Consider the following 16,623-nt stretch of genomic DNA (forward strand, 5'->3'; position numbering starts at 1 on the left):
CAGGAACAATCTCTGCAGCCAAGAAACGAGCTCTGACAGTGCCTCTGATGGTGAAATGAAGGTCAGGGGTGCTGTGTGCATCAATGCGGAACTTGTTTCTCGGCTGCAGAGGCCTCTACAGCGAAACAAAGGCCGGAGGATGCTGCATGCATTAATTCCCAGCTCATTTCTCAGCTGCAGAGGCCTTCAGGAGAGGGCCCTGATGGTGAAACAGAGGCTGGGGACGATGTGCGCAAGTAGCCACAGAAGTGGGCCAGTGAGGCAGGTGTCAAGGTGTGTGAGGCTTGGCTGCAACTGTCCTAAGGAAAGTGGGTGCAGGGCACTCCACCCATCCCCGCCCTAACTTTTTAGCCGTGGGTCTTGTCCCACCTCATGCAACCAGGTGCAACAGTGGTGGTGTGGGTCTAAATTAGGGCTTCTTTAGGATAGGATTTATATTGGGCGTACATGTAAAAATCAAGCTAGGTCTTATTTTCAGGGAGACAGTAGTTGATGAGGACTCTTATTGATCAATGCTAGCTCTGCATACAGTAATGGTGCCTAAATTGGTGATATATTTAAGTAGTATAGAACAGATTAAGGAACATAATGAGAATCCCATCCCCTTCATGTAATATAAAAATGTAGCAGAAATATTTATTCTCAGATATACTTACACAACAATAGCTTATAAAAGTCAGGATTAGTAAACTGAAGTTTTGAAAAAAATATGTTTATAGAAAGGCAGAAATGGCATATTTCAATATTCTCTCTAGATCCCTGAAAAACTAAGGCTGGGAAACGGACTGGCAGATACCCTGCAAAATCATAATATAAAGTAGTTAAAAAATAATTTTCTTGGAAAAAACAATCTTAAACACTTGATTTCTAATCCTTTATAGAACCTATGAGTACAGCCAATAGAATCTTAAAAATGGCCTAATAATAAATATAGCAAAAAACCCAAGAAATTTGCAAATACCAGAATCTGCTCCTAGGGAGTTTGTTCTAAAACTGTAGATAGACAAAAGCATTTAACAATATAGATAAAAGGATTTATCTGAATTGTAGTATTGGTCCACTTATTAACAGTGATTCTATTGAGATATCTCTATTCTGGACAGGGGGGAGCATCAAGTACAAGGCTTCATGGTTTATCTTGTGTCTAAATGCAACAGCTGTTTACTTAGTAATCATTTAGAAAAGAACTAGCTGCAGAGAGCAGACTGTTTTGTCTTTTTATGGTGCTGCCAAGGTCAGATAAAAAGGTCGCTTCGGGAACTTTGTCATCATGCCTCGAGAGTAAACTGTTAAGAGGCACTGCAATTCGGCCTTTCATTGTCATCACTCCTCAGCAGCACACACAGGGTATAAATTTTTATAGACATAATTTGCAGTTTATCTAAGATAAATTTCAGTTAGTTCCAAACTATAATAAAATAAATTGTAAAAAAATAATTCTAAAATTCTAAATCCTCAAGTAAGAACACAGGCTTTTTATCTTCAGTATTGCTGAAGCACATTTAATTTAGCAACTAAAAATCAACTTAAGGTTTCATAAATTCTGGGAAAAAATAGTTCACAATTTCACCATGTTTTTATAAGTTACTTTCAAAATTCTTAAAAAAGGCTAAACCCAGAGATAAATATTCAAAATAGTTGATACACATAAAATGGCTGGTACTTAAGGCATTGAAAATACTCTACTTTAAAACAATTTTAAGATTGGCTTAAGAAGTTATGGCTTTGCTCCAGCTCCTTGACATTAAACGAACTGACAAGTAACACCATTTTATGCAAGGGGCAAACTCGGATTACACACACTGAAGATGTGAGAAGTTTTTTTAACCCTGGCATCAACATTTCTTGGAAGACAGCTGCAGGCTTAGATATTAACATTGATAAGGTGGCATATATCTGGCTTGTTCTTTACCCTGGGTGAAGTCTTCAGAATATATTTGTCAGAAATCTTTATTAAATAAAACATGACTGGAGGCTTTTAAGAAGAGTCTAGACAGTCACTTATGTGAAATGGTATAGGTTTTCCTGCTTGAGCAGGGGATGGACTAGAAGACCTCCAAGGTCTATTCAGTAATGGCAAACCTTTTCCAGACTGAGGGCTCAAAGCATGTGCGCGCAAATGTGCACATGCCTGAACTCCTAAAATGCAATGTGTGTGCGTCCCCCACATGCAGCAGAGGCCCAAAGACCAGCTTGCTGGAGGGAGGTGCACGCACAGCAGAGCTGAACTGGGGCAACGGCTCAGGTGCCATCAGAGAGGGTGCTGCGTGCCACCTCTGGCACGCGTGCCATAGGTTTGTCGTTACGGGTCTATTCTATTCTATTCTATTCTATTTCTATTTCTATTTCTATTTCTATTTCTATTTCTATTCTATTCTATTCTATTCTATTCTAAACTAATGCAATGGTCTGAATTTGATATATATGATTTAGTTGATGTATGCCTAAGGGTATGTGCTTTTCAGTTTCTGTATAAAGGTACCCTGCTACTATCTAGCACAATAAACCAATTAAGCAATATTCCAAATATTGAAATAGAAATGTAATTCTACAAGTACGCAGTATAGAATTCTGACAAAATCAAGAAACATCTAAAATAGAAGACAATGGTGTATCAGTGCACACACACAGATATATTCTTTCTCTTAGATATATATCAAAAGACTTTTAGAACCACTTATATTTTACATGTTTAAGTTAAGCCATATTTTACAAGAAAATAATTGTTAATTATGCATATATAGTGTAATATATCCCATATGGTTTATTTGTGCTCTTTATACTTGTATTAGTCTTCCAAATGTATTTTTGAAATAGTTATAACTTGTTTTTTTCCTGAGAAGATTTTATTTTGTTACAAACAATAGGACTAAGGGATAGTGAAGTAGGAATGTCATTCCATGAAAGGCACCAATTTTTTCTGAGAATAAGACTAACAACCTAACACCTTCAGATAATCTTTTTAAAAAGCAGGTTTTTTCTCTTCCACTCTTCTTCTCATAGATCAAAAATAGAACTAGTGTATTTTATTTTGTATAGAGAAAAGTTCTGTAACCAAGATTAACAGGAAGTATATATATTTATTAAGCTAGCTTCAAGTCCATAAATATTTTTTAAAAAGTTTTTTTTATATTATCAGTTCATTTCTCATTAAATTTGTAGTGATCCAGAAGACAAATGATCATGTTCATTATCTCCATTCTCCAGTTCTATAAAAAGAAATACGAAATTCATTGAACTACACTTTAAATGTAAGAATTCTAACAAGTAACATTTGCTTATAATATGCATTGCATCAGAACTTAATAACAATATTAAGTTTAGTATACTTTGAGCAATAAAAACACCCCAAATTGGCCTATAATCAGTATTAAAGAAAAATGAAATAAATCTCTAATTACATTAAATTTGAATTTCCAAAACAGTTAAAAAAGTTTCCTAGAACAAAAAATAATTTGTATTCATGTTTTTCCCCCCATTCTTTTCCCTAGCCCATTTTTAGCTGAGTTGTTTTACTTTCCATGTATCATATTTATTTCTTATGGAACTATTTGTAATTATTGTTCTGATGAAAGAACAAAATACTACTGTATTGAATAATTTATATGTCACAAATTATTTTCTAATCTAGAAAAGACTCAAGTTATGTAATTTTGAGATCAATGTGCTATGCAAACGGGAACGATATAAGAGCTTATGTGAATTAACCAGATATTTAAATGATATAAAGGTAACTAAATCTAGATTTACAAAGTTATACTTTGTCCCTAGAAAAAAAAATCTCCAAAAGTACCTACCAAGTAAAATTGTTGTTTCACACAGATTTTTTTTTAAAACATTATTTAATGCAGTTAGAACTAGTACAGGATGCTGATAAGCCACTTGTTTCATTACTATCTTCTTCCATTGAAATATTCCCATTTTCAGTTGGTATGTTATTCATTGATTCAGGCACTGCAACTTTTTTAGATCCTTCCTTTAAAGTTAGAGAAAATCTCATTAATTACTATGGAAGGATAGAACCAGATAAGAAGTTTAATTGATAAATTCTAAGAATAAAATTAATTTTTTTAAAAAAATTAATTTGATGGAGTCAGACTTTGTAGTATTTGAAACCAGCAAAATAAAAGAGCATCTCTGAAGAAAAGCAACAAGCATGATTCAGAGAAGCACATACAGTATTACAGAAGCACACGCAGTATTACATACCAGGGAAGAACAACATTTGAACTTTAGCTCATATGCAGCTCCTGAATTGTTTTTTCTATACCCCCACCCAGTGTGCTTTCTAAATCTCAATGGGAAACTTGAAAATCTGAGATCTCTTACTCATTTTGATTGGCTAATAACAGAAGTTATTCTCTACTTTCTATTTTCTACACACATGTTGTAGAAAACATAAGCATTACCAAAAATAAATATATTTTATTACATATGTTTGCAACTTACCCAATATTCTAGTGCTTTCATGATATCTAATTTACACATTGGACATGTTCTCTGTTCCAGCAACCAGGGATCAATGCACAGCTTATGGAAGATATGTCTAAAGATAGAGACACTACCATCAAAATCAAGTATAAGGACATTCTAATTAATATTTATAGAATTAGTATTATAAATACAAATTCATATTTATAGAATAAAATCAGCTGGTCAAAAAGTGATAATAAAACCTTAATATAGGAAGTTTATTTTCATCTTGGATTTGACAAACTCTGAATAAAGAAATGCTTCACTTGCCAATATATTAGGCTCATAATTCGTATCTTTACAAGATGCTATGTACAATAACGAATTATAAACTAACAACATGCAATGTAACATGCAATGAAAGCAATAGGTGGCATTCAGAGAGCTGTTGCATAATACATCTCAATTATCATTCCTTGTTTGTGCAAGGCAAAATTTATAGGTGTGTTGAATTTCTTTTATTCCAAAGATTTCAATTACCATAATAGTTTCTGCCTATCCCACAAGACCATACAAAAATGATAAGCTATATTGGTTAGTGGCTCCTCAGAAATGTCCCTTTTCTATCATGGTGCCCATTTTATAGAATTAACCTCCTCCCTGAAATATGCAGCCAACGTAGCTTGTTTCTGCAAATCCATAAAGGCCTGGCTATACTGAGGAGCTCATGGTTGCCTCTGAGCTTGATTGTTACCACTAATGTTACCTAGTATGGTACTGAAATGTCTGCAAGAAAACAACCAAGCTCAGAGACCACCGAAGTCCCGACAGTTCAACGCAATATTATCTTCTATTTGGACCTGATTATACCTCCAGGTATTGGGGCCAGGGTGCTACTGCATTTAGCATTTGGCAACTGGAGCTCTGATGTGGATACTATTATTTTTATTTTCGTGGGACTATTGCTATTTATTTTAAGCAATTTTTAACTAATACGATGCACTGTGATTGTTTTTTTGTTGGTTCACTGCCTAAAGTCTTTTGGTAAATTCATATTCATAAATATGTTAAATACAAAAACTGTAAGTTAACCGTGAAAATAAGCTCTGATCTCCTTATAAATTTCCTAAACAAGCACACCAAGGCAGAGTGATATCTCTTGTAAAATGAATTGTTTTTGAAATATTTTATGCCCTGAAGCACACTTAGTTAATGATCACTTAAGGAGAATAGATTATCCAATGTGAGACCAATAGAGAAAATGAACCATCTCTTCTAAATGTATTTCAGCAGAAATAGGTTTGGTAATGTAATTTTATAATGTTTGCCTTTAGATATGATATTTCTAGTCCATAAAACAATTAGAGTTGTAAAAACTTAAAAAGGAAAACTTGCCTTAATATCAATCAAAACACATTCTCTTAAATTTATTAGATTTACTGCACATCCCAGTTTTTCTCAGCATGACATACAACGTAGTCCTTTTTCCCGTAACAGTCACATTGTGAGATAGATTTAGTGACTCCAATCTTTGTGCTTGAATGAACTACATATTGGATAATAGCTTCAATGTGTGTACCCCCTTTTAAACATTCTTTTTTCATTGAATATTTTTAATCAAGACCCACTGAAACAAAGTTAAAAAGTTTAATAATCTTACTTGCAAGGCAGAAGTCGAACAGTATCTTTTGCTTTATAGTTTTCGATGCATATAGCACAATTTTCTGTATCAATAGCCCAACACTTAAAAAAAAGAAGTCACATTTAAGTATTTTGGCAAAACAAAAACAATTTGAAGTATATATTACAGTCAGGGACAACTCTAAGAAGAAGCAATCAATGTATTCAGTCAGTCAGTAGAACTAAAATTTTTGGAAAAATGAAAGATTTTATCCTAAATTGTGTGCAATGCTGCCGGCTTCTATTGTTTTTATTAAAACTCTGAATTTCATTAGTTGGAACTTTGTACAAAGGAAATAAGATTTGAAATTAAATAATTCTAAGATCCAGAAGCAAACAATTGTTAATTGCTTCAATCCAGTAATCAATTATAATGTTTGGAAGAGCACCAAATTGATGGTATTTAAAACCAAGCAACTCTTTGTCATACAAAGATCTACCAGACTTTGTAATTCTGGTACATAGTCTAATAGGACTAGGATATGGTGGATGTATTAACGCATGTTTTTCTGAGATGTCAAATTCAAGGCCTGCGGGCCTGATGTGGCTCACAATGAAACCGAATCTGCCATCCCAGCATGCGCACACAGGCCTAGTTCTCTGTCGCCATGTGCAGGGGAACTAAAGTAGCTTGTGGGACTACGGTAAAAAAATAGTTCAGGAACTATTTTTTTTACCGTAGTCCCACACACTACTTTAATTGCTCTGCACATGGCGGCAGCGAAAGGAGCTGGAAAGGTTAGTGAAGGGATGTGGCTGCCCTGGGTGGTGGAGTATGTGTGTAAATGAGAGAGTGAGTGCGTGATCCCTGCTTTAGTCGGGCCAACCAAACGGCTGGCAGCGGTGCGGGTGACAGGAGTCATCTGAGCAGTGAGTGGTGATGGTGGTGGAGTACGAAGCAAGGCGGTGTGTGTGTGGAACTGCAGCCCCCCCCACGCCCTGCACCAGTTTATCTGAGTGCCCTGCCACCAGGCACCGAAGCGCTGCAACTGCCGCCGCAAGACAGAGAAAGAGGGGGGCACTCCAAACTGTGTGTGTGCACGCGTGTGTATGAGAGTGAGCGAGCATGTGATCCCTGCTTTAGTTGGGGCATTCAAGTTGCTGGCAGCGGCAAGGGGGATAAAGAGCCAACTGAGCAGCTGTTTTTCTCCTCATCCTTACCACTCAAGCAGTGCAAGCTCTGTGGGACAGCAGGGCCTCTCATTTCTCCCCCGGCGTGGTGAACTCCAGCTTCAGTTGGGGCATTTAAGCTGCTGGCGGTGGCAGCCACCTAATGATTACCCCCTCCCCAACCAGCCAGCCAGCACTGCCTGACCTCCCTGCCTGGCCAGCCGGTACAAAGCCTTGCCCTTCTCCTCCTCCCTACCCAAGCGGCAGCAGGCTTCGCGGGACAGAGTTTCATTCCTGCTCTGGCACAGTGAACTCTGGTGGGATGGACGTGGGTGTGAAGGCCCGGCCCCGCAGTGCTTCCTTGTTCAGTTGAAGGTTTCATTCAGCCTTCAAACAGTAAGGCTGGCCGTGGAATCAGAATTGGCTCGGTGCAGGAACCAATGCCATCTATGGCCCTGGTGTGCTGCTCACTGAAATTGAATTTGACACTCCTGTACTAAAAGATACTTACAACCCAAATTCAAAGTTATAACAGCTGCACCATTATTCCTACCCATGGTCATGTGATCAGATTTGGGGAGCTTGGCAACTTGCAAATATTAAAAAAAACCTTATTTGAAAAGTGAAGTTTATTATTCCCAATGCCAAATTTAGGTAATTACCTTATCTTCATCCTTCAGAGTATACAGTGGCAGCAGGGCAATTGCACCAATAGTTTCTTCTCTCTGACCCTTAAAAAAATAAGATATATGTGTGTTACAAAGAAACATCTTTCTGAACAACACTCATGTAAGATCTGTCACAGCACAAATGAGTCTGTACCATGAGAGATCCTTGGTGCTCTCTGAGCTTGGTAGTTTCTTGCAAATGTTTCATTACCAAAATAGGTAACACCATCAGTGCTTTGCTCTTATTTTTTGTATACTAGTGGCTTGCCCTGTCAGTATTGCTGGGAGTGTTCTTGGTGGTTTTTTGAGTAGGCTGGTATTCACTATTAGTATGCTTTTGTAGTTCCTTGATTAGGGCAGTATTATAAGTTGAAGACATAAAATGAAAATCCACAGTCTATGTTATAAGGGCCAGAGTATGCAATAGCACAATTCAGATATGATAACCATTTTGCTAACATTCTCTTTTTATTGAGCAAAATAATTACAATGGCTTCATGTTAAAAAATTAAGACTTCCAAGAATATTTGCTCAAATGGCTTGACTCTTTGGTTAAGAGCCATAGCAAAATATTTCCATTGGTTAATATTCGAGCAGAGGGTTTAAACAATACAAAAACTGGTGAAGAAAAATATGACAATTGTAGAATGAAAGAGAAAGTAGTATACATAAAAAGAATCAGGGTATCAATGCAAGCCACCAAAGTGATATATCTGCCAAAAAATTCCAAACAAAAAACAAAAGGTATCTTGGGCACTTTACAGGCAGTCCAGAACACTGAAAGTAATTGACACGGTTCAAATAAGGATTGATTTGGAGTAATGTGTCCAGTTCTGGGCTCCATAATTCAAAGGGAACAGTGACAAATTGGAAAGTTTGGAAAATGCTAGCAAGCCAATCTACACTATTAAACTGAAGCCCTCTGAGAAACGATTAAAAGACTAAGGGCCGATACTGTATGGTAGCGATCTTCACATATTTCCTAGGGTGTAAATTAGGGAGTGAGTTATTCCTGTCATCCCAGAGACCAGGCTGGAACCAATGGGTTAAAAGTACAAGGAAACAGACTCAGGTTAGGAGGCTCATAAGTTCCAGACTATAAGAACTGTCAGCCAGAGAAACTAACTGCAATGTGAGGTAGTAAGTTTTTTTTTAGAGATCTTCATATAGAAAAATGAAAATGGTCATCAGGGATTTTCTGCTGCAGGAATGTCCAACCTACAAGCTGCATGCGGTTTGGACAGCTATTAACACAGCCCCACAAGATTGTAATAAAAATGAAAAAAATAAAGGGAGTTTGTTAATATATTTTATATGTGGTCCAAGACAACTCGTCTTCACTCCATGTGGCCCAGATAAGCCAAAGGTTTGGACAGTCATACACTAGTGGATTCTATCTAGATGACGGCTGAGTAAGGTGACTTTAAAGGGCCCTGCAACTCTGTGATTCTTTGAGTTATACTAGCATAGACAGACAAATAGATTCAAGAGTGGAAAAGAACAAGCAGCAAAAGATAAACATGAGAAAAAAGATAATTAAAAAAATCACATTAAGCTTTTCCATCGTATTTGCTTTATGCCTAATTTATGTAAATTTGTACTAGAGAAACTGAAGTTGCAAAGGACTAAAATCATGTGCTTATTTGACTGTGTTTACTCAGCAGAGCCATAAAAAGCGTTTGAAATGTAATGCATAGAAACATGGACAAAGCATTATTTTAAAAATTTGTTAAAGCAGTTGTGCTGGAAGTAGCTCAGGAGCAGCTGTTTCAACAATTGGAATACTGTTAAGTGTTTGTACAACACCTGCTTGTTGACAAACTTTTGACAGTTCTGTACAGCCTCACCTAGTAGTATAATGTTAATTAAAAAGGCAGTTCAACTTGGTTACACCTCCACAGATAATAGAAAAACAAGGATAAGTATAACAATTAGTATCATCAACTGAAAATAACTTCTACCTAATTTAGCTTAAAGTATTAATCTGAATTGTAATTTTCAGGTATATCTAGTTCTAGAAACAAGTTATAACAGATAGTTACAAACAGTACATTAAGAGAACTTTTCAGGTTAAACAGCATTCAAAGACTGGGAAGAAACATGCACTTACATTACACAATCAGCACCAGTAATTACCTGGCTTTTAAATTGTGATCCAGTATAGAGAAAACGTTGTACATAAAAAAATATAAGCCATGCTAAAGATATAATCATCATTGTGATAAATGCAATTGCTACAAACACAATTGACTGTCCGTTGATATATTCTTGTACATGTTGTTTACCAACACTAATAGTCATTTTCACTGGAATTCCTCTTAGGACTGGCTCCAGGATCTCCATTCCTTTTGGATACCCAACCATAATTACAACTATATCAGCAGTACCTATTGAAAAAAAGAAAAACAGGAATCAGATGCATTCTTCTACAACTCTTATTTGCTGAAGGAAATTCAACCCATTTTGCTGATAGTTATAAGTAAATTAAAATTGTTCTTGCATAGTATTACTTCCAAGATCTCTTGGTCCCAAGAATATGACTAGGAACTTAAGGGGAGTAAGCAAGAATATCTCCTAGAATGATCACCTCTTGCACTGAACTATAAAAATTAAATCTGCTCATCTTTTTTAAGCAAGACTTTTTTCCCCTTGTGCAGCCTCCAGTTGCTCTGGAGATTGCTACCATACAACAAATAGATAAATAAAAATAGAATTTAAACTACTCAAGATTCATATTAAAATTGATTTTTGCAGCATTTTTCTGCCACATTTGGTCAAAATATTTAAGCTACTGGCCCATGATCCATTTCTAGTATTAAAGGCAATAATGGGTCAAATTTAAAGAAAAAAAATCAACTAAGGTCCGAAAGGAACAGGGCAGTGATATAATTTCTACTAAATGGACATTGGGAATTTTTATAGCCCAGTTAAATTGGGCTTCACACTATTGAAATAAAATAATTGCATTTAAATGGGTTTGTAGTTTTAAAAAACATAAAACTATAAAACTATAAACACAAAGGCATTTTAATGTGAAAATCCAGTTTCATATTTTAATATTTAATAGCATTTTATCAAGAATGCATTCCAAATGTGGGAATGTGGGGTATGATTTAACCTTATTTTTTCCAGCCCAGTTTTCCCCATGATCTCTGCCTCCCCCAATTTCCACATATATTGCATCTTCTCTGGCTTCAGAACTAACATCTGGAAGCTCATATATTTTGCTTTTCTGATGGAACAGATGTTTATCATTTGCTTAGAAATAAGCAACATGCAATTTTTCTATTATCATAGCTGCATGTCCTTAACACTGTATATATAGCAAGTACTGAAAAATCCACAGTAAAGCTACCTGGTGTTTCAAAACTTTCACTGTAGCCCAGTGGTATTTTGTATTCCTCTGCCTCCAGCATACCCCTCCAGAATACATGTAGCCATTCTGAGATAGATTAGGAATCTCAACAATAAAACAAACAAAACTAAATGAAAAGTTATAGGAAAAAAAACATAAAAACATAAAGCCTTTGCAAGTTTTAAAGGAGTCATATATTTGCTTCAGCAATGAGACCATTGGAAACAGTTAAGACACTAATCTTCTCATAAACTAATTTGACAAACCAAAAATTAAAAAGTTGAATAAAATTCAGGAAAAATGGTCTAAAATAGAAAGGGGCCCTCCAGATGTTATTAAACTATAACTCCCAGCAGTCTAGACAAACATAGACAATGAGGGTTCAGGAACATCTGCAAAACCAAAATCCACTTTCATCCATAGTTTTCTTTTCTTTTTCAACCAAAGGAAACTTTAGTTTCTTTCTCAGCAAGAATATCCAAAGTTGACTTCATATCATATAAAAACAATATGCAATCCTAGAATTTACACGCAATATTGATCAGAACTTCTACAGTACTTAGATAACCTGCAACAATCAATATTAATTACCTAAAACTGAAAGATGTAATCATCATTAAAACCAAATATAACAACGTAACAAATTCTTCATACAGAAATTCATTAAATAGCATGAATCTAATTAGCCTAATTTTCTTTGATACTTGAAATAGCATTGCTTTTTTTCTATCAAAGAGCAGCAGAATTTTGTTATCTCCCATCCAATTTCTTGACTCAACCAATAGCTCCTTGTTATCCCATTACAGAAGAAACCCTGTAATTACATCTAATTTCCAACCCACTTCTGAATCAGTCTTTAAAATGAATTTGCTTCATTTTAAAGAGAAGACTAGACTCTTGGATTTTGCACCCCAGAAATAAAATATTTTGTAGTTTGGGCTTTTACATCTCTACTCAAGGATGATACTTTCCACGTGGGCTTCTGAAATATTTGGCAGATAACTGGTGGGGAAAGACGTTTGAATCCACTTCTTTTAAAACCTTCCCAGCTCACCATAGCTGTCGGCACCCACCCAACCACCTCCGCAACAAAAATAAGGTAGTTTTCAAATTACTCTCCTTATTTCTCCCCTCACTACACTGACCGAGGTACGACACAGAGGTAAGAGTGGAGTTGCCGAACCGAGGCTCGTTGTAGACGACCACGGCGGCCGCTTTCCTCCTTGCTGCGTTGGCGACTTTGTCCTTCAAGTGGCAGCCTCCGTGGGCCACTAAGGCGATCCAGGATTGAGGCGGCAAGAAGGGCGCTCCGGCCTCTTTTTCTCCCGAGGAGTTTCCGGGCGCCATGGGGATCTCATATTCCATCTTGGGGTCGCAGCCCTCCATGTGGCGGGCCGTTCCGCCAAAAGGGATGCCCACTAGGCCCTGCGCGCTCTCCTTCGGCGAGCTGATCCCGTAACGCCCGCTTTCCGCGCTGTCCCGCACCGTGCGGTTGGTGGCCGGCTCGGTATACACCGTGCTCACCCAGGCTGTGTACCAGACCAGCGACCAGGAGACCCGCGGCCATCCCCCTGCAGCTAGGAAAAGCAGCGGCAGCGTCACGCGGTGCGACAGCGGCCCCATCGCTTCCGGATGCAGAAGGCGAGCGGTCCAGCCGGCGTCTGAGGCGCAATGGTCTCGGCCGCGCACCTGGGACGCGAGTTTCGGCGTCTTAAGCAAGCGCTTCTGGATTCCCGCCTCTGCCCAAGAGGCGGCCCACCTGGCGGGCAGACCGGCGCCTGAGCCTGGGAGAAAGAGGCAGTGACTGAGCTCGCTCAGGTTGTCCTTTTTCTCCTCCTCCTTCTCCGAGGCACAAGGTTTCCGGGTGCGTCGGCTGCGCGCCTTTACGCGCGGCCATCTCCAGCCAGGCTTTGCAAGACGATCAGAAGGCTCGGCAATTCCTCAAGTGCAGCCGGGCGGAGTCGGGGTGGCTCAGCACTCCGACCCTGAAAACTTATTACGTCTAGCTTGCAGCTCGAGACTTTGGTCGTGCTTTCCATCTCGGCGTACGATTCAGCCTCTTAAGTCTTTCCCCGAAGAGCCAGGGGTAGGGAAACTTACTATGGCCCTTTTACGGTCGGTGAACTTCAACTCCCAGAATTCCTGAGCCAGCCATGTCATTCAATTCAATTCAATTCTGGGAGTTGAAGTAGTACCCCACCCCTGCGTAGAGCAAGACGGCTAGAAAAAAAAAAGGCGTCTTTCTGGAGAAAAAGCTTGGGAAGAGAGGCAATAATAATAATAATAATAATAATAATAATAATAATAATAATAATAATAATAATAATAATAATAATAATAATAATAATAATAATAATAATAATAATAATAACAACAACAACAACAACAACAACAATAATAATAATAATAATAATTTAATTTTTATACCGCCCTTCTCCCGAAGGACTCGAGGCGGTGAACAGGCAAATAAAATAATACGATACATTTCAATAAAAACACTATTTAAAAAACTTATTCCAATAGCCTAAATTTAAAATACAATACAAAATATAAAATAAACCCCAATAAAATCCATATTTAAAAAACCCTATTAAGCCAGTCCTGCTCGAAAGAATAGATATGTTTTAAGCTCGCAGCGAAAGGTCCGGAGGTCTGGAAGTTGTCGAAGTCCTGGGGGAAGCTCATTCCAGAGGGTAGGTGCCCCCACAGAGAAGGCTCTCCCCCTGGGGGTCGCCAGCCTGCACTGTTTGGCTGACGGCACCCTGAGGAGGCCCTCTGGGAGCGTACCGGCCGGTGGGAGGCATGTGGTAACTGTTAAGTTCGGGAAGTAACGAGGCTGGAGACCAGGGTAGTGACAACAGCTCTTTAATATAGGGTGAACCCAGCAACAGGCTGGGGCTAAAACCTCTCCTTTTATACAGTTCTGCTGGAGGCTTCGTCCAATCAGCAACGTGCTGATTTCCCGCTCAAATATTTAAAGGCACAACTGTTAATACATAACACTCCTCCCCTCCCAGAAAACACTTGGTCTTATTTACATATTTATTCACATGTTATTTTTCGACGTAGTCACGCAAATAACCTGGGCGTCTCCTAGTTCTTTCTGACCTGCGCGGTTCAGTTCTGGGTGGTGTTTTGAGCTGGTCGGAGGGGCTGTTTTCTCCTCCCAGCTCTTTCTCTAGGCCATCGGGCTCTGGATTATTGGCCGACTCTTTTTCTTGGCCATCCGGCCTTGGATTAATTTTGGAATTTTCCTTGCTGTTTCCCTCGGGGACCTGATGGCGTCGCTGGAACTCTGGAACCTCAGCTAAGTCTTGCGCCTCCCCCGGGTCATTGTCAGCTGTGGATTCAAAGTGGTATTGGTCATTACCTGTCTCTGTTGGTTTGGTTTGGTCAGTTATTCGTTTCCTTAACTGATCTATGTGGCGCCACACTCGGTTGTCTGGTAGCTCTACCACGTACGATTTTGGCCCTGTTACTTTCGTTACTTGTCCGGCGACCCAACTCGGGCCGTCCCCATAGTTTCGGGCCCACACCCGGTCGCCTATGCTCATTTCTCTTGTTTTTTCTAGCTCCCCCTTGTAACCCTCGGGTGTGTAATGGGGGTTCAAACGGTCAAGTGGGCACCGGAGTTTTCGTCCCATTAGCAATTCGGCTGGGCTTTTTCCCGTGGCTGTGCTTGGGGTTCTGTGCTGGACGGCTAGGAAAAAGTCTATTTTCGTTTGCCAGTCACCTGGCTTGAGCCTGGACAATGCCTCCTTAGCGCTCCGGACGGAACGCTCTGCAAGGCCATTCGACGCAGGGTGGAAAGGTGCAGAGAGGGCATGTCGGATGCCTTCCTCTGCCAGGTACTCTTCAAACTGGGCTGCCGTGAATTGGGGCCCATTGTCGGACACCAGAGTGTCCGGCAACCCGTGAGTTGCGAATAGGTGGCGCAGGGTTGCGATTACTGCTTGGCTGTGGTGGACTTCATAAGTATGATCTCTAACCATTTGGAAAATGCGTCCACCACCACTAGGAACGTTTGGCCGTGAAAGGGGCCAGCAAAGTCAATGTGGATTCTTGACCAAGGCCCTTGGGGCTTTTCCCATTCTCTGACTGGGGCCGTTGGGGGTAGCGGTCTGGACTCTTGGCAAGCTTGGCATTTCCCTACCCTCTCGGCAATCTCTGCGTCCATGAGTGGCCACCATACATAGCTTCTAGCTAACCCCTTCATCCTTACGATGCCTGGGTGACCCTCGTGGAGGAGGTCCAATACCTTGCCCCTTAACTTAGCAGGAATTATCACACGATCACCCCATAACAGGCACCCCCCTTGAGCCGAGAGCTCATCACGTTTCTTAACAAATTCTTTGAACCGTTCGCCCGGCGCAGCGGGCCACCCTCTCTGTACCCAACCGAGTACAGTCCTTAACACAATGTCGGTATGATGCCGAGCCACTTCCTTTGATGTGACTGGGCCAGAGTCCAACGAGTCAATAAGGAGGATGGGTGTCCCGGAGTGGGGTCTTGATCGCCCCTGGCAGTGGGCATCGGCTCAATGCGTCTGCATGCCCCACTTCTTTCCCGGTCGATGCTGCAGCTTGTATGAGTAAGCGGCTAAAATATAGTCCATCGAGTCAACCGTGGCGAAAGTGCCACAGGCGTTGGCCGGTCGCCAGCCAGTAATCCCAGTAACGGTCTGTGGTCAGTCACGATTTCAAAATTCCGCCCAAAGACATACTCATGGAATTTTTTGACCCCTGATACAATGGCTAATGCTTCTTTGTCTAATTGGCTGTAGTTCCTCTCTGGGGAGGACATCGTTCTAGAGTAGAACGCTATAGGGGCTTCTGTGCCGTTTGGAAGCCTATGGCTGAGTACAGCCCCCACCCCATAAGGGGACGCATCGCAAACCAGCACTAGGGGTAGTGAGTCGTGATATTGGATAAGCAGGCTATCACTTGAGAGCAGGTTCTTGACTGCTTCAAAAGCCCTATTTTCTGACTTTCCCCAAGACCAAACAGTATTTTTCCCTAAGAGCCTATGCAGCGGTTCCATAGCAGTTGCTTTGTTCTTTAAAAGACCGCGTAAAATTAACCAATCCAGGAATGCCTGCAGCTCTGCTTTGTTTTTGGGCGCTGGAGCCTTCCTAATTGCCTTAACTTTGCTCTCAGTAGGGTGAATTCCTTTCTTGTCTATCCGGTAGCCCAAGAAATCGACCGATTCGACCCCTATCTGACATTTATTTGTCTTGACTTTTAATCCGGCTGTCCGGAAAATGCTCAAGACCTTTCTTAACCGCTCCCCCAATTCCTCCATGTTTTCCCCTGAAATTAGGACATCATCGAAGTAGGGAACTACCCCAGGGAGCCCTTGCAGTAGTCGTTCCATCAGGTTTTGGAACAGCCCTGGTGC

At 39.9% G+C, this 16,623-nt stretch overlaps 1 protein-coding gene and 1 non-coding gene across 2 annotated transcripts; both read right to left on the reverse strand.

Annotated features, from left to right (window-relative positions):
* Window positions 1-1,228: 1,228 nt before the first annotated feature.
* On the reverse strand, window positions 1,229-1,335 carry LOC131200327 (small nucleolar RNA SNORD89). The gene has a single exon (XR_009155592.1). It is a non-coding gene; the product is annotated as a small nucleolar RNA SNORD89 (small nucleolar RNA).
* Window positions 1,336-2,612: 1,277 nt separating this feature from the next.
* RNF149 (ring finger protein 149) lies at window positions 2,613-13,396 on the reverse strand. The gene is made up of 7 exons (XM_058184580.1): window positions 12,372-13,396; window positions 10,008-10,258; window positions 7,866-7,934; window positions 6,074-6,156; window positions 4,450-4,546; window positions 3,798-3,976; window positions 2,613-3,209 (listed from the first exon to the last, which is right to left on the reverse strand). The coding sequence occupies exons 1-6, from the start codon at window positions 12,847-12,849 to the stop codon at window positions 3,839-3,841; spliced, it is 1,116 nt and encodes a 371-aa protein (XP_058040563.1). The 5' UTR covers window positions 12,850-13,396; the 3' UTR covers window positions 2,613-3,209; window positions 3,798-3,838.
* Between the last annotated feature and the right edge of the window lie 3,227 nt (window positions 13,397-16,623).

The sequence above is a fragment of the Ahaetulla prasina genome, chromosome 5 (assembly GCF_028640845.1).
Source record: "Ahaetulla prasina isolate Xishuangbanna chromosome 5, ASM2864084v1, whole genome shotgun sequence".
NCBI lineage: Eukaryota > Metazoa > Chordata > Lepidosauria > Squamata > Colubridae > Ahaetulla > Ahaetulla prasina.